The following is a 27007-nucleotide window of genomic DNA, read 5'->3' as shown; positions in this document are numbered from 1 at the left end:
GCTTGGTTTCCTGAATTGATTCACTCATTGATTGAGAGCGAATTCTGTGATTTAAAGATCCAATAAGATTTTTCTCACATTGAGGGCCCTCACAAGAGGAGGGAAGAGACAGTAACCCTAAGATTTTTGCCTCCACCACAGTAAGGAGGTGCTTGGAGGATACACTGTGGTGGATGTTAATTTGTGTTTATTGTTGTTTTTTATGTATGACTGCAGGCACGAAATTTCGTTCAGACCGTAAGGTCTGAATGACAATAAAGGTATTCAATTCAATTCAATTTGACGTGAAATCACAAAAGTATGAAAGAATTTTCGCTCAAGATATTAACTCCTAATGCTGTTGCTGTTCAACAAATCCAGATCAATCATACTTACTTCATCATCTAATCTATCTAAACCCAGAAGGAATAACTATTTTGTACAGATAATTGATAGAGCCATTTTTCTTATATTTGAACCTGGATATCAAATTGCTTTAAACTGCGTGATTTAATGCCAAATTATTGGAATACCTTGCATGTGTAGAATGATTAAGGGATTAATGTAAAGTTAATATCCATTCTAACAAACGTGCCTAAGCATTTTCTCTTCATTTTAGTTAAAATATCTTCATAGTGTTTAGAGATATAATCATGCAACACGGAACAGGCCCAAATCATCCATGCTTACTGAGATGCCCATTCTAAGCTAGTCCCATGTGCCTGCATTTGGCCCATATCCCTCTAAATCTTTCCTATTTGTGTACCTGTCCAAGAGTCTTGTAAATATTGTTATTGCACCTGCCTCAACTATCTGCTCTACCAGCTTGTTGGGATCCTATTAAATCTTGCCCCTCGCACCTTAAACCTATGCCCTTGGTTCTTGATTCTCATACCCTGGATAAGTGACTGTGCTTTCATCCCATCTATTTCCCTCATGGTTGTATACACCTCAATAAGATCATTCCTCAGCATCTTGTGCTTCAAGGAATAAAGTCTTAGCCTGCCCAACATTTTCCTGCAGCTCAGGTCCTCTTAGCCCAGTAACTTATTCTTGGCAAATACATGAGGAATTTTTCAATGCAGCCTTTTATTTTGATCAAATGCTTATTGCTGCTCATGAATACTTCAGGTCCTGTGTGTTATGGAAAGCATGGGGGCCTTCGTTAAACTGACAGGGTATATATATTAAGTTGAAATTTAAAAAAAGATCTCAAACTTTACATCAAGATGTTTTTAATCACTGAATAATGTAAATAAATGATTTAAAAATTGGCATAGTTAACTTCACTTAATGTCTTCAAGTCATCTGTGAGGAAAGCCGAGGGGCACATTTCAGCACTCAATGGAAAATATTGAAAGATTTTTTGAAGTTAAAGCCTTTTCACTTTAATAACCAGATGTTTCTGTTTTATAAATATTTCTATATTTTAATGATGTGAGCACCTTTGGCAACTGAACCTTTATTGCACATCTATAACTGCCCTTGAAAAGGTGATGGTGCGCCGTCTTTTTGAACTTTTTGTTGTGATGAAGGTCCTCCCACCGTGCTGTAGCTTGTTCCAAAATTTAGACAAAGTGATAATGAAAAGAGTGTCTTTATATTTGCAAATCAGGATGGAGTGTGATGTGGAGGGGAGCTTCCAGATGGGTTCCTTATGGGCCTGTCCCACTTAGGCGATTTTTCAGGCGACTGTGACGTTGGCGGCAGTCGCCTGAAAAACTGGCAACTGGAACGGCGACTGTCAGAGTGGAACACGCGCGCGCGCACAGACACAAACACACACATCCTTCGCTTCCTTTACCAGCCCGTTATACAGGCGGGGGACAGGGCAAGCGGGGGGAAGCTCTGTGGGTGAAATTCACACGGTGCAAAGCCAATGTGATTCAGACACACATCGCGATGAATAGGAAGGTTGGCGCTGTAATTAAGGCGGCTAAAGCACAGTGTACGATGAGTCCTTTAAAAGAGGGGGGGAGATGGGGGACCCTGGCAACCCACTAGGACCTCCTGGCGATCCACCTACGGCACGAGAAATCTCGCTACTCTTCATGGTGGCTTCATTTTAGTCGCCGCTAATTTTTCAACATGTTGAAAAATTTGCGGCGACCATAATGAGGCTGCGACTAATTCCCAGAATGCGGGAACTCCCCACAACCATGAAGGCGACTCCACGGCAACCACCCGCGAACATGTGGCGACTGCATAGTTTCCTGCAGTCGCCTAAGTGGGACAGGCCCATTATGCCTTTGAACCGTGTCCTTTTTGAAGTTAGAGATGACAGGTTGCGGAGATGTTAGAAAAGCGTTGAAAGGTATTGGCTTTGTAGATAATGCATACTGCAGCCACTAATGGATATTATTGCTGCTCATGTGAGTACTTCGGCTCCTGTGTTATAGAAATCGTAGGGGCCTTCGTTAAGCACAGGGTGTATTAAAAGTTCCTCGAAAGTGGCAAGAATATGTCACTGGGCTCTAAGTGCACGAGGTATGGTGTTAGTGGTGAATTAATGTTTAAGGTCAGGGTTCCAATCAGACAGTTGTTCTGTCCTGGCTGTTTCTAGCTTCTGGAAAGTTGCTGGTTACTCTAACAGGCAATTGGAGTGTATTCCATCACTATCCTGACATTGGCCTTGGAGAATGAAAGTAGAACAAAACTGGGTTATCAGAAGCTGAACCATGAGCAAAAGGATACTCTGTCCCTCACCTTCTCTCAAGCCACAGTGTTTAGGTGGCTGCTCCAAGTGAATTTCCATTGCCTTCTGTAAATTGCTCCTAGTGTGTAGTGAGTCGAACTGGTGTGAACAGATGATCGATGGTTGGCATGGACTCGGTGGGCCAAAGGACCTGTTTCCATGCTGTATATTTACACTAAACACCGATGGTAATGTGAGCAACTCAAAAGGTGGTAATGCCATTGAATGTCAGGTTAGATGCTAGGCTGTGAAGATCACAGGGATTTAATTAAAGTTGGTTAACCTTTCCCTTGGTTAAAGAGTTAAGGTCACCAGGAGGTGGGCACGGACGGATTGGCAAAGGAGACATAAAGAGAAATTAGTTGGCACGGTGGGTGTTAATGATCTGAAATACACTGTGTGGTGTAGCTGGATCAATTATGGATTTGAAAAAAGGAATTGCAAATGTTGAATAGTTGAGTATTTGCAATAGAATAAAAGCACATGATTAATGCACTGGATTTCAAGGAGGTTGAATTAAACAGCTGTGGATATTGAGTGCCGGCGGAAGAAATATTTGAACATTTAATATTTAAGGCCTTTCTTATCTTATTGGAACTGGTTACATAGAGCATTCTGAAAGATGAAAGGCAAAACAAATAGATTTTTTTTAATGACGAATAAAAGGTGACGAAGAAAAAACTTAAAGAATGGCAAAGCTTATTAAAAAAAATTCTAGTGGGTAAGTAAATAGGTAAGTAAGTTTATTGGCTAAATATTCACATATTTACCTTGGTGCTCCGCCCACAAGTAACAATATGACATACAGTGACAGTTACGAAAGACTCAGAAAACAATAAACATTAATAATAATAAAACATTAATGATAAAACACCATTGATCAAGCATGTGAATACCAGATCAAAGGGAAAGTACAAATTTTTGGCTGTTGAGTACAGCAACTATTCATGGATCAAACCGTTTTTATGTCTGGCTCTGGCAGCTTTGTCAGTCCGGAGTCGCCTTCCAGAGGGAAGTGATTCAAAGAGTTTGTGGCCAGGGTGAGAGGGGTCAGAGATGATCTTGCCCGCTCGCTTCCTGGCCCTTGCAGCGTACAGTTCATCAATGGAGGGAAGGTTGCAGCCATTAACCATCTCAGCTGATTGGACTATTCGCTGCAACCTCCAGGTGTCGTGCTTGGTGGCTGAGCCAAACCAGACCATGATGGAGAAGGTGAGAACAGACTCTAAGATGGCCGTGTAGAATTGGACCATCATTGCCTGTGGCCGATTGTGCTTCCTCAGCTGCCGTAGGAAGTACATCCTCCGTTGTGTCTTTTAGACTGTGGAGTCGATGGTAGCCCCCCACTTAAGTTCCTTGGAGATGATGGTTCCCAGGAACTTAAAGGACTCCACAGATGTGACTGTGGTGTTGTTGATGGTGAGTGTGGTGAGGGGAGGGGGAGCTCTCCTAAAGTCTACAATCAATTCTACTGTCTTAAGAGCATTGAGCTCTAGTTTTTGAAATGGCACCAGGACGCCAGTTGTGACACTTCCTGTCTGTAGGCAGATTCCTCCCATTCCTGGATCAGTCCAATCAGGGTTGTGTAGTCCGCAAACTTGAGAAGCTTGACAGAGGTGTCTGTGGAGGTGCAGTCGGTGTTTGATAATAGAATAATGTAGAACATAGAAATTATGATACACTACAACATTCTGTCAACGTCATCCTGGACTAAGCACATTTTACTGTTGCATTTGCTATGAATGAAATGCAAAAGCAGTCCTCTCAACGCAACGATTTAATGTAAATATTCCAAGAGCACGTTTTTATAGCAGGAATAACGATATTGACGGCAGTTGAAAAGATGCTAGGTTCAATCACTTATTTGTTGCTTGACTTTGAAGATGCTACCAGCTGTAGATAGCTTGCATGTACCTGAGCACCAGCCTAGAATCCTATTGTTGGGTTGCTCTCCATACGATACTGCAGAAAAGTAGACATACTTTCCAATGGTAGACTAAAATGCTGGAGAAACTCAGTGGGTGAGTCAGCATCTATGGAGCTAAGGAATGAATGACGTTTCAGGTCGAGACCCGAAACGTCACCTATTCCTACGCTCCATAGATGCTGCCTCACCCGCTGAGTTTCTCCAGCATTTTTGTCTACATTCGAATTTTTTCAGCATCTGCAGTCCCTTCTTATACTTTCCTATGGGTATATATATTTCCATATATTTCCTTGTAACATAGGAGTCTGTTGAGTATGTGCCAGCTCTGCATTTGCACCAATCGCTTTTCCTCAATTATTCCCCTATAAACTGACTCTGTCGTATGCTTATCAACTTCCCTTGATTCTCTCTTCATCTATTTACAATTGGGTATTTTACAGCAAGCTAATTAACCTGGAATGTGGGGGGAAATCCATGCAACTAGCTGAATCCCATGCAATGGTAGAGAGAATGTGCAAACTCCACTGTGCAAATTGAGGACCTGCTGGCTTTGCCTTTTGGAGACTGGAATCCGTGGTTTTGGGAGTTGCTCCAAAAGAAGCCTTGTCATAATATTTCAAACACGGGTGCAGCTGATGGATGATGTTTAAGGCAATGGGTGTGTTCATGATCAACTAGACAGTTATCATGAATGTTGTGGCTGCTGCCATCCAGATAAGTGGGGAGTGTTTTATCACACTGCTAACGTGACTTTGTAAGTGGCAAAGAGGTTTTGGGTAGATGTGTGACTCACTTGCCGCAGAAGACTGCTATTTTAATGATAATCAACATTGTTCTGTTTCCTGCAGGGAGTAAGGAAGATGGCCAGAGTTTAGACTCTTGATTTTACTGCAAAATGTTTACATGATTAATATCGAGGTCACAAGAAACTGCAGATGCTGATGTCTTGAGTAAAACACAAAGTGCTGAGAGTAAAAAGGAGCTATTTGAATGAAGGGATTATATCATATTTTGAAGGTAGACAAAAGTGCTGGAGAATCTCAGCGGGTGCAGCAGCATCTATGGAGCGAAGGAAATAGGCAACATTTCGGGCCAAAACCCTTCTTCAGACTGATATTTTGATATCATATTCTCATATTTATTCTCATATTCATATTTTGACATAATTCATTTGCATTAGCTTAAAGTCTTCGGAAGTACAGGTATTACTGGTACATATGCAAAGGTGTTAAAAATCTTAAGAGCAAATGGTGCTAAGGTATAAAATGCTGGATATACTGTGTTGTTGAAGCAAAAATCTATAGAAGGAAATATGCTTAATAATCCAAAAGTGGTTGCTCTCTCTAGATGAGATGTGTAGGAAGGAACTGCAGATGCTGGTTTAAACTGAAGATAGACTGGAGTAAGCTGGAGTAACTCAGCAGGTCAGACATGATCTCTTGAGAAAAGTAATAGGTGATGTTTTGGGTCGAGACCCTTCATCAGATTGAAGTTCAACCCGAAACGTCGCTATTCCTTTTCTCCATAATTGCTGCTGGACCTGCTGAGTTACTCCGGCTTCTTGTGTCTCTTCTCTGCAGATGTTGGTTGACTGGTTTGGGGACTTAAACATTTTTTTTAGGTTTTCTAATCTTTCAAATCTCAGTTTTTTAATTTCAAAACACGGCAACGTTTTTGTTTTGTTTTGCAGTGTTAGTTTTGTTTGTAACTTGCCTAATGCGTGGTATTTGATTAATTGGCTTCCAGGGGATTACCGTCTGAGGTGAAAGTCCTTAGATGCAAGTTCAATAACCTGGTTAAATATCTCCTGTGGGGGAGGATGCGAATGACCCGAGGTGATCATTTCTAATTGGATTACTGTAGCTGCGAGTACCAGAGTTCAGGTCTTGGATCTCTTCTATCTGTACATGACCTTTGTGGAGCAGTTAAATTATATGTAAACCTGTGGGAAGTTCAAACAAGGAAATAGTATTTGGCCAACCAATTATTTTGCTGCAAAAATAGATTGGAAATGTTCTTTAATGTTGAGCCAGCACAATTGTTTATTGAAGTAGATCTGTATACTCATTTAACCAAATCAGCATGAATATTGAGTATAATTTCTATCTGCTGCTGAAGGTAGAATGATGTAACATGGAGCTTAAAACTGCACTTTTACAGTGTGTGTGAGGAACTTTTAAATTGGAGATACAGCATGAAAACAGGCCTTTTGGCCTACATAGTCCATTCTGGCTATTGATAAACCCTTCACACTAGTTCTATGCTATTCCATTTTCATTTCCAACACACTAGAAGCAATTTATAGAGGCCAACTAACCTACAAACCCACACGTATTTGTGACGTGGGAGGAAATCACGTGGTCATGGAGAACTTGCAAACTCCACACAGCATTGTGCTGGACTATTAATTAGATCGTACACGTTGAAAGCTGCAAACATGTACAGGCAATCTTAATTTGCCTATTCTCAAAATCCCTATTGGATTTTGAAACCAGTTTGTTAACTCGTGCTCTCTTTATTTCCAAGGTTACAGCTAATTATTAGAGACATTATTAGAAGCAACGAACTGCAGATGCTGGTTTATATCAAAGATAGACACAAAATGCTGGAGTACCTCAGCGGGTCAGGCAGCATCTCTGGAGAAAAAGGATAGGTGACGTTTCGGGTCAGGGTTCTTCTTCCTGCTGCGCTAGGCATTCGGTCTGAAGAAAGGTCCTGACCTGAAACCTCACCCATCCATTTTCTCCAGAGATGCTGCCAGGCCACATCAGTTAGTCCAGCACTTTGTGTCTATCTTTTTTTTAAATCTATTAAATACATTATACTGATAATGTTTTAAAATTGTAAGTATAAAAGTAATGATGAATGTTTCTTTCATTGTGAACAATTCTATCTGCAGAGAGTACAAACTAAATAACTAAGGTTCTAACTATTGGGTTAGGGTTGTATTGTGTGGTAAAGAGAAGCATAATGGACTACGGATTAGCAAAGCAGTAGAAGTCAAAGATCTTTGGTAGAAGTGGAGCTCTACCTTCAGCTTTCAATACAATGAATGGGTATAGTAGAAGAAGAAAAGGATCTTGTAGTGTGAGCAATCCAAATTAAAGATTCATGCTCGGTAGAGGGGATGCTGGCTGGGTGCAACGTGTAATTAGGAAAGCTTACCAAATGTTGTGCTAAGCTTTCCTAATTACACGTTGCACCCAGGCAGCATCCCCTCTACCGAGCATGAGTCTTTAATTTGTATTGCTCACACTACAAGATCCTTTTCTTCTTCTACTATACCCATTCATTGTATTGAAAGCTGAAGGTAGAGCTCCACTTCTACTGCTTTGCTAATCCGTAGTCTATTATGCTTCTCTTTACCACACAATACAACCCTAACCCAATAGTTAGAACCTTAGTTATTTAGTTTGTACTCTCTGCAGATAGAATTGTTCACAATGAAAGAAACATTCATCATTACTTCCTCCTCCTCCCTTTTTCCTTCCTTCTCCACCCCCCACCCCCCATCAGTCTGAAGAAGGGTTTCGGCCCGAAACGTCACCTATTTCCTTCGCTCCATAGATGCTGCTGCACCCGCTGAGTTTCTCCAGCATTTTTGTGTACCTTCGATCTTCCAGCATCTGCAGTTCCTTCTTGAACACAAATGTTGTTTACTGCTCTGGGAATGGATGCAAAGTTAGGGAGGTTCTGCTTCAGCTAAACACGACATCGGTGAGACCATGTCTGGTGTTGATCTCCTTACGTAAAAAATGTCAATATGTTAGATGCAGTTCAGAGAAGGTTTAAACTAATACCTGGAATGGGTGGATTGTATTATAAGGGGAAGTTGGGCAGACTAGACTTGTATCCATTGGAGATTTGAAGAGTGAGTGGGGACTTGCCAGAAACATGAGATCCTCAGTAATCTTGACATGGCGGGGAGGAAAGTTTGTTGATTGACACAAAAAAAATGGAGTAGCAGGTCAGGCAGCATCTCTGGAGACAGAATAGGTGATGTTTTGGGTCGAGGCCCTTCAGACTGGGTGCCTCCTGCTATGGGAGAATCATGTTTTAAAGGGGGGGGGGAAGTAATTACCCATTTAATATGAAATAGGGCAATTTTGTTCTGAGGGTGTGTGTCTTTAGAATTCTAGGCTTGACCCACTGAGTTTGACCTTTAGAATTCTCTCTGTCATGTTTTCATATGACATGGATGGATGCTTCTGGCACATAAAGACTCAGAGCAATCCCATGAATCCCAGAGCTAGCTCATTCTCTCTCACCACCCTCATTCTCCCACCACTTACCTATACTAAGGATAATTAACTGAAACCAATTAACTGACCAGCATCTCCTCGAGATGTGGTACGAAACTGGAACACTTGGGAGAAGCTATTGCAGTCTCGGAGAGAGCCTGCAAGCTCCAGGTTGGAAGCACTGGATTGAACCTGGGTTGCAGGAACTGTGCCCCAGCAGCATTAACCGATGTGCTTCAGTGCACGTAACAGGGAAGAAGCATTCTCTCCCTATCTGCTTACTCCAAAACCTTACTTTCCACACAACTGTCTAAATACCTTCCACACATCTGTCCAAATGTCTTTAAAGTAATATATTTGTTTCTATAACTTCCTCTGGCAACTTGTACCAGATACGAACTACCCTCTGGGTAAAATAATACTTGCTCCTGAAATACCTTTTAAATCTCACCCCTCATTAGTATAATCAATGCCTTTGACCTTTTTTGTAGGCTGTGTGTAATTGTTAATGTCGACTGGGGATGCAATCATATAAAGCAGCTTTCTTCCCTTGACCTGTCCTCTTTGCCACTACTCGCCAAGTCAAGTAGGCTTCTGGAAATACAACAATTGCCAATGCTGCACTCCAGAGCGAAAAACAAATTGCTGGAGGAACTCAGCGGATCAGTCAGCATATATATGGAAGAAGAGGGATGCTAGATGTTTTGGGTTGAGGTTCTGATGATTAGGATCACACATGAAAATAACTGTGTGTGGTATCACCTAGTTTGGGCCTTGTTAATGAGAGCTTCGCAGCTTTCCTCTGAATGTTCACAAAAAAAAGAAGATAAAATCAGCAAAATAAATGTGCAGTTTTCGATGAAAGTAAAACTGGTTCAGTAACAAAGTTAGGAATGAGATTAAGCAAAAGTAGCAGCTTTCTAGAGATCCAAACCTGGATGTTACAAATATATACAATGTCAGACACAGTTGTGACACTCTTGATAGCACTCTTACTTCCGATTGAGACCATTGTATGGTGTGTGTGTCCTGATCAGGAGAACTGAGCACACAAAATCCAGGCTAATGTTCAAGTGCAGGACTGAGGGGCTGTACACTGTTGGAGATCCCTTTTGTAAAAGAGGTAATAACTTGATGACCAATCTGTTTTTGCATGTTAGTATAAACCCTGGTACTACGTCAAAGAAGACTGAAAGTTATTTCGTATAAAATTGATCAATATTGATCAATGACATGACATGACATGGGATATGACATGGGCATCACACGCCTCAGCACTCGTGAGTAAGGCAAGGCAGCGCCTTTACCACCTCAGGCAATTGAGGAAATTCAGAGTGTCTCCGAGGATCCTCCACTGCTTCTACGCAGCGGCGGTGGAAAGCATCTTGTCCGGGAACATTACCATCTGGTTTGGGAATTGCTCTGCCAAGGACAAGAAGGCTCTGCAGAGAGTAGTGCGTTCGGCCGAACGCACTATGGGAACTTCACTTGCCCCCCTGCAGGAACTATACATCAGGAGGTGCAACTCCAGAGCCAACAATATCATGAGAGACCCCTTCCACCCCTGCAACGGACTGTTCCAGCTGCTACGGTCAGGCAAATGCCTCCGTTGCCATGCGGTGAGAACGGAGAGGTTGAGAAGGAGTTTCTTCCCAGAGGCCATTCGGACTGTAAATGCCTATCTCAGACTAACTCTACTGAACGTTTTTCCTTCCATTATTTATTATGTAAACTTTTGCACAAAAGTCTGCGAGCATTGCCACTTTCATTTCACTGCACATCTCGTATGTGTATGTGACAAATAAACTTGACTTGACTTGACTTGATCTCAGATTTAATGAAGCAAGTCATTTGGCCATTTGTTGTATTTTGCTGTGTGCCCACCTATTGCCTAGTTTTCTACACAGCAGCGAGTGTGTTTCAAGAACTATTTCATAGGCCATAATCTTGTTTGGAAAGATCTGGAATCGTGAGAGCTGCTATTTGCAAGTCTTTATTTTTATTTTTGGTCATTTGTCCAAAGAAAATTGCGGTGGGCATTAGGGACAGCCGCTTTTCTGCACATTTGCGATTAATGAATTGCACAACAAACCATTCGATACAGCATTCATTTGGAAATAAATAATTTTTCTTTTGCTAATAATTCACAAAGGACAATGACTGATTTTGTTGAAATACCTAATAATGATTAAGTGAAGCATGGATTCTTGAGTAAAATAAAGCACTGGATGGGTGGGTCAAACTCAGTGGGTCAAGCATCATCTCTGGAGGCCATGGATAGGCAATGTTTCAGGACGGAACTCTTTTAGATTAGATGAAATTCAATGAAAATGATACAAATATGGAACTGAGAGAAAAATGAGTTGGAAAAAGGATTCAAATGAGTTTGCTAATTGTTCCCGCTGTGCTTTATTTCGGCATTCCTGTCGACCTTTATTGCAGTTGGAGAATAAAGGGCCTGTCCCACTTGGGCGTCATTTGTGCGTCACGCAGATGGCGCGTAAAGATTTTGTACATCCCAAAATCCTGAGGCGCCGTGCGCGACTGCGCGTCACTGCTGACGTCACCACGCACCATGCGCGCATCACATGCGCGGCGTGCGTCGTGACGCGTAAATTATGTCTCATAAATTACGCGCAAATGATCCCCAAGTAGGACAGACCCTTTAGTCATTGGAGCGTTCTGTATTTCTGAACCATTTGTACATCCTTCACAGTTAGTGTTTCGGAGCACCAGATGGTTCACCTTATTCATTGGCCCTGCATTGCGTTTAGCTTTTGGTGTTTAGCCATGAGTTTGGCATATTGCAGGCATTTGCCATTACTTTGGAGCTAATGATGGAAAGCAGCAGGAGGAAGAAATTAAACGATGAATTAGGCTAATTTTAACGTGAATTAAATTTGGGTGGCAGCCTTGCTCAGTGATAGCACTTTTGCTGCTGTTGGGTGTGTTGTAGATTCACATCAAGCACGCAGTCTAGGCCAGTGCTTGATTGTGGTCCCAGCTGAGGTGAAGAAGGTTTCCAGCTCAAAGTAGAATACCTGCCTCCGCGATGTGTAGGAATTTGCTGTCCATACTTTGGCATCAGCTTTAGTTGCTGTTTGCAGAAACTTTGCATTACTCTGAGTAAAAGTGGATGGAAATGAAAAGCCTTTTGATATCAAAAGGAGGAAAGCAAAAAGCAGAATATTTCCACTCAGTCTGTGAGAGAGATCAAGAGTCAAGAGTGTTTTATTGTCATATGTATCGAATGGAATTATGAAATTCTTACTTGGAGCAGTAGCATAACAGGTACTCAACACAGTACTCAACAGGTAATGTAATAAACAAACAAAAAGTTCAATTAAAAAAATAAACAATATAGTGTGACCCAGGCAGTTTGTAGTTCAGTGTTTGGTTGGAGTTTGTAGTGTTCAGTAGTGTGATGGTATTTGGAAGAAGCTGTTCTGGATCCTGGACATTACAGTTTTCAGACTCTTAAAGCCCTGACCCATGGTACGAGTTCATTCCAAGAGCTCTCCCGAGTTTACCCTGATTCGAACTCGGAGATTTACGGTAATGGCCACTCGTCGGTACTCGGGGCTCTCGTGGAAAATTGTTGAAAAATCTTCACGAGTCTTCCCGTGCTTACCTGCCGTTAGCGAGTCTTCCCGAGTAGCGTTATGAGCCGCTAAGAGCTCCAATGTACTCACTACGTTCATTCTCCGTGCTTACCACGAGTTTGATTTTTTTTAAACTCGGGTGAGCTCTTGGAATGACCTCTGGCTTGGACTTCCAGCATGATTCCAACAAATCAACATAAGCTTAAGGACCAAAGGTAGGCACAAAATGCTGGCGTAACTCAGCGGGACAGGCAGCGTCTCAGGAGAGAGGGAATGAGTGAAGTTTCGGGTCGAGACCCTTCTTCAGACTTGAGGACCAGCATCTTCCAACTAGGCACACTATACGTCTCAGGATTCAACACTGGATTTTTTTTCAGAAAACCAGCCTTTCCAGTTTGCCACAAATCACAAATTCTGATGATGCATCATCAACTTGTAATGTTATCTCATTTTCTGCCTCTTTGTTTATGTTGACTGACTTGAATATTTTAAATATTTATTTCAGCTACTGCATTTTTTTGTACTACATAATAGATTTGTTCCCTCTGTTCACATTCATCTATCTATTTGCATTGCATTTGCATCTAGTGAGATGACCTAACTTCATCATCATCTTGTAAAATACATTGCCTTTTTTATTCCTCTGCACTTCTTTCTCTTTTCTGCAATTCTAAATATGTCCTAGTTATGAAGGGTCCTTAGCCTGGAACATTGACTTTACTTCTGTCTCCACACATGCTGACTGATCTGTTGAGTATTTTCTGCTTTCATTATAAGAGACTTGTATGAGGGAAATGAGAGTGGAATTAGAGTAATTTAGATTTTAAAGAAGTTGTTCATCCCTATTGTAGCTTTGACAAATTTAAATGGCTGAAAATTCAAACCCTAAATGGGCTGTCCCACTGCGGCAACCTGATTGGCGAGTTTAGAAGAGTTTAGGAAAGTTTGAAAAAATGTCTGTTTGAAGACCTCCTTCAACCTCCTTCGACTATGTTGAAGACTAGCTTCGACTAGCTTCGGGAAAATTGGACACAGAATTGTGGAGAGTGAAGACTACCTCCTTCGATCTCCTTCGACCTCCCTTCGACTATGTTGAAGCCTATCTACGACTACCCTTGATTACCTACGAATAACATGCCGATCTACTACGACCTACTTCGACTAAACCTACGAGTAAAAAAAGTATCGATTTTTTTCCCCCATGGCGCCCTTTTTTACTCGTGGGCATTTTGCAACATGTTGAAAAATGCTCCGGGACCTAGCTGATGCCTCGAGTACGCGGGGCCACTCTCGAGAATGAAGGAGAGTTACAAAGACCTCCTAGGACCTCGTGTCAACCATGCTGCGAGTTTGAGTTGAGGGCAAACTCGTCTGAACTCGCAGATTAGGCCGCCTCAGTGGGACAGCCCCTTAACCCTAATTTGGTTTGATTGTCCTTTTCATGGTATTCAGGTAAGCATAAGAAATGAAGACGTCATTATCAGGAGCAATTTACGGATGACCTCTTCCATTTCCATGGTGGATCTTGATGGGATTATAGACCAGATGGGATTCATCCAGAGAAATAATGGATATCTGAATGTGGGAGAATAGGCTTCTTTTGAATGAGCAATTCAACATAAGGGAATCAACAAGGTTTGACAGGGAAATGTATTTTTTAATTATTGACACCTCCCTGCTAATAACACTGTTGGAGTTACTGAAATTGTATATTTTCAAAACAGATGAACCTTTCACTTTGAGTAGTGGGCAAAGTATATAATCCCATTTGTGGAGGAAATGCAAACATGTTTACAGTAAACAGTGCAAGCAGGGACAAAAAAATAATCTGAATAGAGAGGTTGTCGAACAACTATATAGTATCACACTTCAAAATGAGCCTCCAAGGCTAAGTTGCAGAATTGCTTCAGTTGAAGGACAAATAATTCTGCCTCCATTGCAATTTATATACTAGTCAAAATAATAATATTTTCCATTCAGAAACACACTAATTGTTCCAGCTGCAGAATGACGCCATTTGTGTATATTTCCACATTTTATTTATCAAATTTGCAAACTAACCCTGACTATGTTTGGACAGCCTAACCGCAGATAGCTTCTGGGATGCTTTCTGCCTCTGCATCGAGGAAGCCCATGCAGTGGGTGGGCCAGACAGCCTCATCTTATCTTGTCAGCTAACTGTCAAAAGCTAGGAAATGTGTTTAGTAAACTTGCCAGAAAAAAAGTAAAGTAAGCAAGAGTTTAGTTCTAACAACTGAATTTCATGCTCTGTCTGACCTTTATATAGAATCAAAGAACTGCAGATACTGGTTGATACACAAAAGGACACAAAGTGCTAGAGTAACTCATAGGTCAGCAAGCATCTCTGGAGAACATGGATAGGTTACGTTTTGGGTCAAGGCCCTTCAGTCTGAGTACATTTTCACGTCAGGATTCCACATATTATTTTTAAAGGAAAAAGCAGAAAGCATGGGAAAATAAACAGTTCATTAATGCGAGTACAATATTGCAGATATTTTTCTGATGAAAAGTAGACCTGAGATGAAAAGACTACTGCTCAAATGTCTGCCGCATTCTGTTCTTGTTTCTGATGCATTTCATTTTCATTTGGACCCCAATTTTTCTGTACTGTCGGCTCCAGCACAATTTGCCCATTTTCTGTCAATGTACATCGATCCCACGCGTATTTTTGTTGTGGTTCCTTGCCGTACCTTGCTCCCTGTCAAACATTCAACTTTAGCCACAAAACTGATGAATAATTATTCCCCTTGTTTCACTTACAAGCTCCTGACTGCTGCATTTCCCCACAGGAAGATTAGTACTGGATTTATTTAAATAACAAAATGCAAATTAATCCAGTGTGAGAATGTGACTATGTATTTCTGGAGAGCAAAGCAAGGTATTACATGAGTTATGGGGCTGCTGTGAAATGGTGAAAGGCCTGGATAGAGTAGATGTGGAGAGGATGTATCCACTAATTGGAGAGTCTAGCACCACAGGCCATAGCATCAGAATAAAAGGATGCACCTTTAGAAAGGAGATGAGGATGATTTGTTTTAGTCTGAGGGTGGTAAATCTGCGGAATTCATTGCCACGGAAGGTTGTGGAGGCCAAGTAAATGGATATTTTTATGGCGGAGATTTACAGATTCTTGAATAGTGCGGGTGTCAGGGGTTATGGGTAGAAGGCAAGAGAATGGGGTTGAGAGGGAAAGATAGATCAGCCATGATTGAATGACGGAGTAGACTTGATGGGCCAAATGGCCTAATTCTGCTGCTAAAACTTACATGGGGAAAGAGAAGCATTTTGAGACACAATAGAAGGCAGATGGTGGAATCTTGAGGGAAAAAATAAATTGCTGGAGGATCTCAGTGGGTTAGGTCGCATCTGAGGATTAGGCAGAACTCATTTCAGGTTGGGACTCTTCATCAGACTGGTGTTCGTTTCCCAAATTCCTGAAGATACAGTACAGTACATTTGCATATGATGATTCAATAGGCATGGAATACAAGACCAGGTAATGGTTGAACTGCGAAAATGCCCATAAGACCAATGGCAAAATACTAGTGCAGTTTGGTTCACCTTGCTACTGAAGGATGTGAAAGCAATGGAGAGGGTCACAATTTGAGTGTTGTCATGGCTGGTGAATAATGGATGTGAGGAGAGCATTGTCTAGGCTGCGGTTGATTCCTTTGGAGCAAATAAGACTGAAGGGAAAACTAACATATTTCCAAAGATGGTAATGTGAATATTTGATTATTTTTTATTTGTATTTCACCTGTTCGAACAGGGAGGTGCAGTGTTAAGAGCCTGTCCCACTTGGGCAACATTTAGGCGACAGCCGAAAAAGAGGTTGTCGTGCTGTGACGCGTGGTGAGGCGTAGCGACGCATGCAGTGACGCGCGGTGCTTCCCTGTCGCCCCAGGATTGTGGAATGTTCAAAATCTTGGGGCGACATTTGGGTGTCTCATCATGTCGTGCGCCCTGTCACACGCTGATGAATGCTGTCCTGTGTGTGATGCCCGGTTAGGGTTGGGGCTAGGGACCACAGATGGGGTGTAAAATATTCTTCCTTCAATGCATGGATTTTAAACATTAATATAATAAAATTAATACAATAAAATCAATTGTGCAAATGAAAAGATGTCTGAATCGTTCAGTTTTATTTATAGATATATTGGTCCACTTCCAGATCCGATCACTGTCCCTTTTCACAGGGATGGATTCAGTGAGGGTGAACTCCCCTCTCCCCTCCTCCTCCCTCCTGCCCTCATCCCTCCTGCACTCCCCCTACCCTTCTCCCCTCCCCTCTCCTCCCCACTTCTTCCCTCCCCCCCCCTTCCTCCTTTCTCCCCGCTCCACTCCTCTCCCCCTTATCCACTGCCCCCCCCCTCCCCTCACATCCCCCTTCTCCCCCCCTCTCCCTACCCCCCCCCCCCCCCTGTTTGTGGACCCAGCCTGCGACCAGTGATGCCCCACACACTATGCCACACACGCTACAGTCAATTTATACAAACCTGTGCGCCTTTGGAGTGCGGGAGGAAACCCTAGCCCTAACTTCCGCCTGCTCCTCATGGGAACTAAACTGTTGGCCACGAGTTGTTAGTGGGATCTAGCTGTCACAGGCTGGGTCCACAAATGGGGGACATCCTCCTCTCATCCCTTCTCCCCGCTCCACTCTTCTCCCCCTTATCCACTATCCCCTCCCCTCACATCCCCTTCTCCCCCTCTCCCTCCCTTCTCCCATTCTCCAACCCCCCCCTCCCCACTTTCCCCTGAAAGGAGGAAGGAGGGGAGAAGGGGAGGGAGGAGGGGAGAAGGAGGGATGGGGGGGGGAGAGGGGAGTTCAGTCTACACTCACTGAATCCATCCCTGGTGATCGGATCTGGAAGCGGACCAATACATCTATAAATAAAAAGGAACGACTCACACATCTTTTCATTTGCACAATTGATTTAATTGTATTAAATTTCATATTAATGTTTAAAATCCATGCATTGAAGGAAGAATATTTTACAGCCTCAACCCCAACGGGCATCACCCGCATGACAGCGTACGTCAGCGTTTATGTCGTGCAATTTGACGGTTTTACGGGCGTCAGTCACTGACACACCGCAGTCGCCCAAGTGGGACAGGCCCTTTAGAGGTACTGCTTAACAGCGCCAGAGACCTGGATTCAATTCTGACCACGGATGCGGAGTTTGCACGTTCTCCCTGTGGCCGGGTGCTCCGGTTTCCTCCCACACTCCAGAGACTTATAGGTTTGTAGGTTAATTGGCTTGGTAAAATTATAAAAATTGGTCCCAGTGTGCAGGATAGTGTTAGTTTATGGGGTGATCACTGGTGGCCATGGACTCGGTGGGCCGAAGGGCCTGAATCCGTGTCGAATCTCTAAAATCTTAAAATCAGTACTGTTTACTGGACAAGATGAAAATAAATGGAATGGACAAAAACAGATCCATTATACAGCATTATACAGGAGCAAATTAGATTGGGAACTCGCACTGCTTTTTGTAATCAGATCTATTTTTATGTTAATGCTACCTCTTGAAGCCAGGTGTCAACACCAGATGATTGAAAATAAAAATAAGCAACCTCTTTCAGGACGGCTTTGCAAAAGAAAGACAAAAATAGATTATGTGGTCTTTAAATTATTTTTATGAAGAGCTTGTTAGCATTATAAGGCAAGCATAGGGTTTGCGTTTGAAGGTTTTGCAGAAAAATATTTTTAACACTCTAGCATCTGTGGAGTGGGAATTTTCTGAGCAACCACCTTTCATTAAATAAGAGCAGTTCAAGATGAAAGTTTTTACAGCTGTGTGGAGCTAAGTAAAAGGGAGTAGGAAAAGAAACAGTTATTTAAGAAGGAACTGCAGATGCTGAAAATCGAAGGTAGACAAAAATGCTGGAGAAACTCAGCGGGTGAGGCAGCATCTATGGAGCGAAGGAAATAGGTGACGTTTAGGGTCGAGACCGTTCTTCAGTCTGAAGAACGTCGCCTATTTCCTGTCAAGCTTGAAAGGGTTCAGAGAAGATGTTGCCAGGACTAGAGGGTGTGAGCTATAGGGAGAGGCTGAGTAGGCTGGGTCTTTATTCCTTGGAGTGCAGGAGGATGAGGGGTGATCTTATAGAGGTGTATAAAATCATGAGAGGAATCAGTCTCTTGCCCAGATTAGGAGAATCGAGGACCAGAGGACATAGGTTCAAGGTGAAGGGGAAAACAGGGCTCACACTTTGTTTTTCTCTGTTGTCAGCCGGGCACCCTAGGCAGCTTTTTCGGTTGCCAAATGACAGTTTAGGTGTCATGTAAGACGCTTGCATGACGCGTGCGATAATGTGCTCGGACAAAGTGCGTAGTTACCAGTTGGAATTATGCTCAATGAAGCATTCACATATTATTTCTGCTTCAAATAAAGTCACAATCTAAACATATTCACCAATCAAGACATAATATATACCACAATAACATGCAGCAAAATTATAATACAGTATCTCAACTCGTTTTACACGTTGCAATGAATGCAATTTCTATTATTTCTTTCCACTTCCAAACAAAAATGTGGTTGGATTATTCAGCGTATGATCAACCTGTGTCAATAAATCCTGGACCATGGTAACACATATGCTTAACCATGCACACTACAGATTGATGCAAGCATGTTTTCTGTGAAGGACAGAAAATTACCATGACGTGGCCATAGCATGGGACGTTATTGCTATTGGTACAGAAACACTCTCGCTTCCCACATAATTTATCCACAACAAAATATACAGGTTGCAAGGAAATTTCTAAAGGCATTTTATGATAAGAAACAGTTAGACGGGTACATAGGACAGGTTTTGAGGGATATGAACCAAGCGCAGGCAGGTGGGACTAGTGTAGCTGGGACATGTTGGCCGGTGTGGGCAAGTTGGGCTGAAGGGCCTGTTTCCACACTCTTTCACTCTGACTCTATGACTCTGAGGTGTAAGGTGGATGGCAGGTGTGATTACATGATAGAAGCAAGGCAAAATGAGGTGGTAAGAGAGATAAGAAACAAGATGTCGATACAAGGCACTGCAGGTGCTGATTTACAAAAAGAGACCCAAAAGGGGACAGAGTGCTGGAGTAACTCAATGGGTCAGGCAGCATCTCTGGAAAACATGGATAGGTGACTTTTTGGTCAGAACCCTCCTTCAAACTGATTGTGGTGGAGTGGAGGAAAGCTGGAAGAGAGGTGGGGGCAGGACAGAATGTAACAAGATGCAATTTGTAAGCGGGGCCTGGGTTGGGGTGGTGTTAATGGTGGATGTACACAGCATTAAAACTGGAGTAAAGGCTGATCCACCCTTCAGAAGGGGTACCCCTTCAGCAGTAGGGGAATACTACCCCTGTCATTGGTATGTTGGATGTAAACTTAATTACAATGCACTCTGGTTGAGTGAAGAGGGGAGTATGAAGTCATTGGGTCCAGATATAAGCTAATGTAACTGTGCCAAGGCTGAAAAGTATGTTTTATAGAGATAAACTGAGCTGTTTCTTGGCATTACACCAAGATGTATTTGAGACACAAGAGACTCAAGATCCTGGAAAGTTGCTCAAAGCAAAGTACCGGAGGAACTCAACAGAATTGGGCAGCATCTGTGATGGGGATGGATAGACGTTTTGAGCTGGGACTCTTCTTCAGACTTCTGAAGAAGGGTTCCAACCAAAAACATCGCCTGTCAACTGCCTATATAGAATCTGTCTGACCCGCTGAGTTTCTCCAGCACTTTGTGTTTTGCTCAAGATTTATTAGAGCAGTTTTGTAGAACAGGAGCAATGCAAGTGAAATGAAGAATTGAAGTTGAAAAGAAGGAATAGGGTGAGAATGAATTAAAACCTAGCATATCTGACATTGAAACAAAAAAGCCTAAGGAAACATTAATTCTGTCCAAAAATGAGTGTGTCTTCAGCATTTACTTTTCAACTGCCGTTCTGCCCCCTGATTTGCAGCCCACCGCTGGGTGCAGTTGCTGGTTGGTACAGCAGTAGAGACGTTTGTGTAAAACTCCGCCAGTGTTTGCCGGCTCTTTGATAACACGACAGCTCCACCTTAAACATGAATATCGCAGAGAGCATACATGGCCTTCGCACAAAGTATAGATAAACAGATTTTATGGACAAGGAGGAGTTGCTATGTAGTGGCTGTCTACAATTGATCAACTGACTTAAATACGACAGGAACACTGGATCAGGAGGTTGTTTGCTGCGTACTCTTGGGTAATGATCTGTTTCACAGAAAGGAGATGCTAGTAATTGTCAATCTTCCCATTCCCAGGGGCTCGCCGTAGGAGATCCTTGGGGTATACACTAGGCCCAGCCACCACCAGCTGCTTCATCCCTGACGTATCTTCCTTCATTAAGTCTGCAGTGAGAGAGTTTGCTGATAATTGAAAATGTTCATTTATGTCTGCAACTCATCAGCTATTGAAATGGTCCATGCGGTAAAGGCTAGTTAACATTTGGGAAGGGCTGATACGTGGCAAGCAATGTTCACATCACTAATGCTAGACAGTGACAGAGGCTGGGCATCTTACAGCAAGTAGTTCCTCTTCTTTACAGTTCAGTCTTTACAGCTTGGGCCAGTAATATTAGCTTGGATCTAAACTTGTTCATCTTGTTTAAGCACCTGCATTTGACATTCAATGGGGCTATCCTCCCACAGCCCGGGTACATGAATGACAAGAAACTCAACTGAACCACTTACATAAATTGACAGCAAGACATAGGAGTAGAATTAGGCCATTTGGCTCAAGGTGTCTGCTCCGCAAGTTTGAGGAGAGCAAGTCAGCGTATTCTGCAGCAACTAACTCCCCTCTTGATGGCCTTCCACCATCTACAAGGCAAATATCAGGACTGTGAAGGATTTCCTTCCACGTGCCCAGGATGTTTGCAGCTCTGACAATACCAAGGACGCTCTGCACCATCCAGGGCTTGACATCTACCACATCCAAACATTAATCCCCCACACTATTGCTATGTAGCAGGTACATTGTGCACCACCTGCTATAGGTTAGTTTATTGTCACATGTACCAAGGTACAGTGAAAAGCTTCTGTTGTGTGCTAACCAGTCAGACGAAAGGCAATCAGTCTGAAGAGGGTCTCAACCCGAAACGTCACCCATTCCTTCTCTCCAGGGATGCTGCCAGACCCTGCTGAGTTACTCCAGGATTTTGTCTACCTTCAATTTAAACCAGCATCTGCAGTTCTTCCCTACACATTTTGAGAGCTTCAGGTACATGGGTACACCACCAGCTACAGGTTCCCCTCTGAGTTGCGCATTATTTTGACTTCTAGTGGTATTGCTGTTCCTTTGTAGCCACCGTGTGCGAGCCACGGAACTCCTTCCTCTACTGTATCGCGGGCTGTCGTGGGTAACGGTGGCTGCTCACCACCCACTCTTAAGCGTGGTCAGGGATGGAGAATCCCCGCCTTTGACGAGAGCCTGAAAAAATGAATAAAGGAAAAAGCTGGAATGTAGTTGAGAGTTATCAATGCTCAAGGATAGAGTATTGGTACACTCGATTATAAATTGCAGGGTCGTGTTTTAAGAAACACGGTGTCTGACTTGACTTTCCACACAGTTTTCATGTTTTAAGTCCACGCGAGGATTGGAAGATCTGATGCTTTAGTTTTCAGCTACTTGCTACTTGGCGGCAACCGAAAACAATGGGACAGGGGAGTGAGGGTGGTGCCAGGACTGGAGGGGGACCTGGGGGGGGGGGGACAGTTGACACATGCGTCAGGCAGTAGTCAGGACTGTTCCATGAACGTTTGTCATTTTGTCAGCAACAAACGTGGCGATACTTTTGTGCTGCCTAGGCAAGGTCTGCTATATGACTTTCAAGTTAAGAGTGTTTTAATGTCATATGTCCCAGATCAAACAATGGAATTCTTACTTGCAGCAGCGTAACAGAATATGTAAATATTGTACACTGTAAACAACACAATAAATGAGAAAAAAGTTCAGTGTGTGTTTATATGCACATACTCACGCACGCACATCCGCACTCGCACGTACATACACATACACACACGTACACATAAAAAACAAACAACAATAATAGTGCAATAATAGTCTATGTCGTTCAGAGCTTAATGAGGGATGTAGTGTTTAATAGCCTGATGGTTGTAGGGAAAGAAGCTGTTCCTGAACCTGGACGTTACCGTTTTCAGGCTCCTGTACCTTCTTCCCGATGGCAGGGATGAAATGAGAGTGTGGCCAAGTGGTGTGGGGCTCTGATGATGCTGGCTGCCTTATTGAGGCAGCGACTCCTGTAAATCCCTTCAATGATGGGGTTGGGTCGGATCCCGTAATGGACTGGGCAGTGTTTACAACTGTTTGCAGTCTTCGCTCCTGGGCATTCAAGTTGCCGAACCAGGTCATGATGCAACCAGTCAATATGCTCTCCACTGTACATCTGTAGAAGTTCAAGGGAATCCTCTCTGACATACCGAATCTCTGCAATTTTACCGGGTTGAATACGAAACAAAGCATTTCACTGTACTTTGGTACATGTGGCAATAAAATATAATTGAATTAAGTATCATTGAAATGAGTAATTGAATCATTGAGTTGAATCATTGAGTTCCATACCTTTGGCAGCTGTGTCACTGATGCTCTGTGTATAGCCCAGCTTGAAGTTGTTTCAAACCTGTATGCACGCCCTTCACCTCACTGTTTAATTATTAAATAGATCGTTCATTCTGTTGTGTCGAACCCTGGAAAGCTAATACTCTGCCAGCCCTTGTACTTTATCCAAGTAAACAATCAGATATGTCGGGGTTAGAAGGTGTAGTAGATTGTTAAACATAAATATATTTAATGTTATACAATAAACATTTTTTCTCTTTCCATTGTAGGACATCCGTTTCATCACTTAATTGAGCCATTATCTGCAGATGATCCTGAGAAAAAATACTTCAATGTCCTGAAACTCAGTGACCCAAGATATGGTGAGATGTTTTCAAATATGTTTTGACCAATACTGTTATTTGAAATGAAGGGGTGGACACTGCTTTGCTTTACATATCCATTCAATAACTTCCTGCAATCATACAGATTGGAAACGGGCAATGTGGCCAACAATCACTGACCATCAATTTTTCTATAATACTTCCATTAATGCTATTTTTTAAATTCACCACACATTCTCATGAAGTGCTCTCTGATTCCATCACTTTCATCCGCCAGGGGCAATTGACAATGGCTATTTAACTTACCAATCTACATGTCTTTGGGAAGAAACCAGAATTCCCAAATGAAACCCCCATGGTCACAGGGAGGACGTGCAAAGTATCGGATAATACCTGGAGTCAGGATTGAACCCGGGTCACTGGCGTTATGTAACAGCAACTGCATAGTTTGATTCTTATCTTTTCTCCAAAACATCGTCTTGATTCAGAATTTAAGAAAGTACAAAACAAAAACTGTGCAAAAAAACTCTTCAGGAATTCTCGGCATCTGTACTCAGTAGCGTTCACACCTATCTTTAAACAAAACAAAACACCATTGCCACTCATGTAACCCTTTGAGGTAATAACCATTCCCTTGTTTGAGGGGTGTCCAGCAATGAAAAGACCCTAGGCTGTGATCCTCCCCCCATAGAGCCTCGGCATTGGCTGCACCAGGCTACAGTGTGTCCCTCAGCATGTCGTCTTGCAGTCTGGAATAGGTCATTTGATAACCTTTCCTGATGGACATCTTGCTGTGCTGGGAGCCCAACAAGTTTCAGGCAGACGAAAGAGAGTCTTTCACCAAGTTGGATTCATGATCTGCTGAGATCGTCAGCCTTTTTACAACTGCTGTGGAGTCCCAGGGTCAAGGGAGGCGTTAGTTTGCCAGCTTCCCGAGTTGGCCTGAAAACTAACGTGGAACAATGGTCATTAGACTGAACTGTTACACGCTCCCACACTGCTGCTGGAGAATTGCATGTCCTTTAGGCCCCCCTCGGTCTTGGCTGACTATGGGTATTTCCAGGGTTGGAGGATGCCTGTGCATGACTTGGTTTAACGTGGGAAAACTGGTGCACAGACAGCCACCACATGGTCCTTGGCAGATCTTGGTCAGGATCCAGTGGCATGGAGTCCTAGACGACCGGAAACCCTTTTCTGCTGCAGTCTTCATCCGCCTTCCCAGCCATTGTGACCCTCCACTAAGGTCAGCCATCCACTGTTGAGGTCTTGGTTGGATTGCTCTTTGTCAGGGACCTCCCCTCGACCTTACCGCCATGGGTATACCTTACCGCATAGCTCCAGGCGGCATCGCTCTCAGGATCTCAGAACCACACAAGGTGACAATCCATGGAGAATTGCATGTAAGCACGAGTTATTGTCTCAATAAAGGAAAAGGCAATATGTTCGCAGAAGAGAGAGAGAAAGCAGCAAATACAAGGTTGATATAGCTGTGACCTTGTTCTGTTCTACTGATGTATTGTCAACCTTATTTAAAAACACACAGTAAGATTAAGATGGAAGCAAGGTACAATTCATGAACGCAGTGAACAAAATAATTGCATAGTCGTACAGTAGGCCTTTTGTCCCAACTTGCCCACACCAACCAACATGCCCCATCTACACTAGTCCCAACTACTTACGTTTGGCCCAGATCCCTCTAAACGAACCTATCCATGTACCTATCTGAACTGTTTCTTAAACATTACGAAAGAACCTGCCTCAACTACCTCCTCCGGCAGCTTGTTCCATAGACCGACCTCCTTTGTGTAAAAAAACGTCACCCCTCGGGTTTAAAGCGGAGGGGGAGATTTAATAGGAACCTATGTCTTGTGGTTCTCGATTCCCCTACTTTGGGCAAAAGACTGCGTTTATTCCTCTCACATATCTTTTTTCACATATCCACTGCATTTTGTTGTCTCTGTACTGTACACTGCACAATGACAATAAAGTTTGAATCTGAATCTTTGAATGTTGTAGTTTTGTTCAACGTATTTTTGTCTGCCACTGATAAACCTATGTATTTATATTTGAGATGCATTAAAAAAACATTAACTGGCATTTTGTGGCATATGTAAGTACAAAATGTTAGGTAAATATTTCATTGATTTCACACTCGTTTATTATTTGATTTGACCTTTGTCTCTAAAAGTGGGACTGCCATACTCCATCCGTGTATTATTTGAGGCTGCTATTCGAAATTGTGATGGACATAATGTGAAAAAAGAAGATGCTTTAACTATTCTTGATTGGAAAAATCAACAAACCCAAACAGATGTCCCATTCTGGCCGGCCCGTGTCCTTCTGCAAGATTTCACGTGAGTCTAGCTTGGATTCAAAACTAAGTTTGTTTAAATATTGATTGACTGAAATTGGCTTCATTTGAAGATTGGGTGGGGAAAATTACTCTGTCAGCACAATCATACGAAGTATATGAGTGTAAAACGGTAGACCACACTGAGCCAGTACACAAGAGTCGCCATGCTTTAGATGCCATATTGTACCCTTCAAATCAGAATTTTTAAAAAAGTTTCCCTGGAGGCGGCACTGGCGGAGTTACAGAGGGTCGGACTGGCCAGACGATTTGTTGATGTCCCCTGCTGTTGCTCCATCACTACACACCAGGTCCAATCCACGAACTCGGCTACCCGGAGTAGCAGCTGATCTAATGGAGCTTCAGGGTCTCCAGCGGCCTTCATTGCCTCTTCGACATCGCCCTATGAGCACGCCATTCTTCACCTTTGATTATCGCTCTGTGCCTTGGCCAGAGATAGTTGAAGAGCAGATTATTCAGAAGGTGTTGTGTATGTCACCACTGAATACGCCGAGTCAATTGATGTGCTGTCCCTCCAATGTCTCCCAGGCCAATGTCCCAGCATTGAATCCCAAATTATAGATGGGGAGAGAAATTTTTTTTTTCTTTTTTTTTTTTTTTTAAATCCTCCTCCCTTCAGGTTTTTAAACCAACCTACACAACCTTAATTCTACCCCCAGCAATGGAAGGATTGGGATTCATTGGATATGAAGGAGGAATTTGCATTGGTCACATCAGCCTCTCGGAACCCACAACATAGTCATCTTTGAACTTGAGGGACTGCTAGAAAAGATCATAAAATTATATGGTAGGAGTAGAATTAGGCCATTCGGCCCATCAAGTCTACACCATTCAATCATGCCTGATCTATCTCTCCTACTAATCCCATTCTCCTGCCTTCTCCCCATAACCTCTGACATCCGTACTAATCAAGAATCTTTCTATCTCTACCTTAAATGTATCCACTAACTTTGCCTCCACAATGAATCTGTTCCACAGATTCACCACCCTCTGACTAAACACATTTCTCCTCATCTCCTTCCTAAAATAGCGTCCTTTAATTCTGAGGCTATGACCTCTAGTCCTAGACTCTCCCGCTAGTGGAAACATCCTCTCCACATCCACTCTATCCAAGCCTTTCACTAGTCTGTATGTTTCAATGAGGTCCCCCCTCATTCTTCTAAGCTCCAGCGAATGGAGGCCCAGTGCCATCAAACGCTCATCGTATGTTAGAAAAGGCAAGAATATTAATCATGGTTGTCACTTTGCCTTT

At 42.8% G+C, this 27007-nt stretch overlaps 1 protein-coding gene across 1 annotated transcript in view; it reads left to right on the top strand.

The window, feature by feature from the left end:
- ireb2 (iron responsive element binding protein 2) overlaps window positions 1-27007 on the top strand; it is a 71779-nt gene that overhangs the window by 1455 nt on the left and 43317 nt on the right. Inside the window, exons 2-3 of the mRNA XM_033015026.1 lie at window positions 23331-23423; window positions 25573-25738. Coding sequence (XP_032870917.1) covers window positions 23331-23423; window positions 25573-25738 — 259 coding nt within the window. The remainder of the gene's footprint in view (window positions 1-23330; window positions 23424-25572; window positions 25739-27007) is intronic.

This window comes from Amblyraja radiata, chromosome X, assembly GCF_010909765.2.
Source record: "Amblyraja radiata isolate CabotCenter1 chromosome X, sAmbRad1.1.pri, whole genome shotgun sequence".
Taxonomy (NCBI): domain Eukaryota; kingdom Metazoa; phylum Chordata; class Chondrichthyes; order Rajiformes; family Rajidae; genus Amblyraja; species Amblyraja radiata.
The sequence above is the reverse complement of the archived record's forward strand: the minus strand, read 5'-3'. Positions and strand labels throughout refer to the sequence as shown.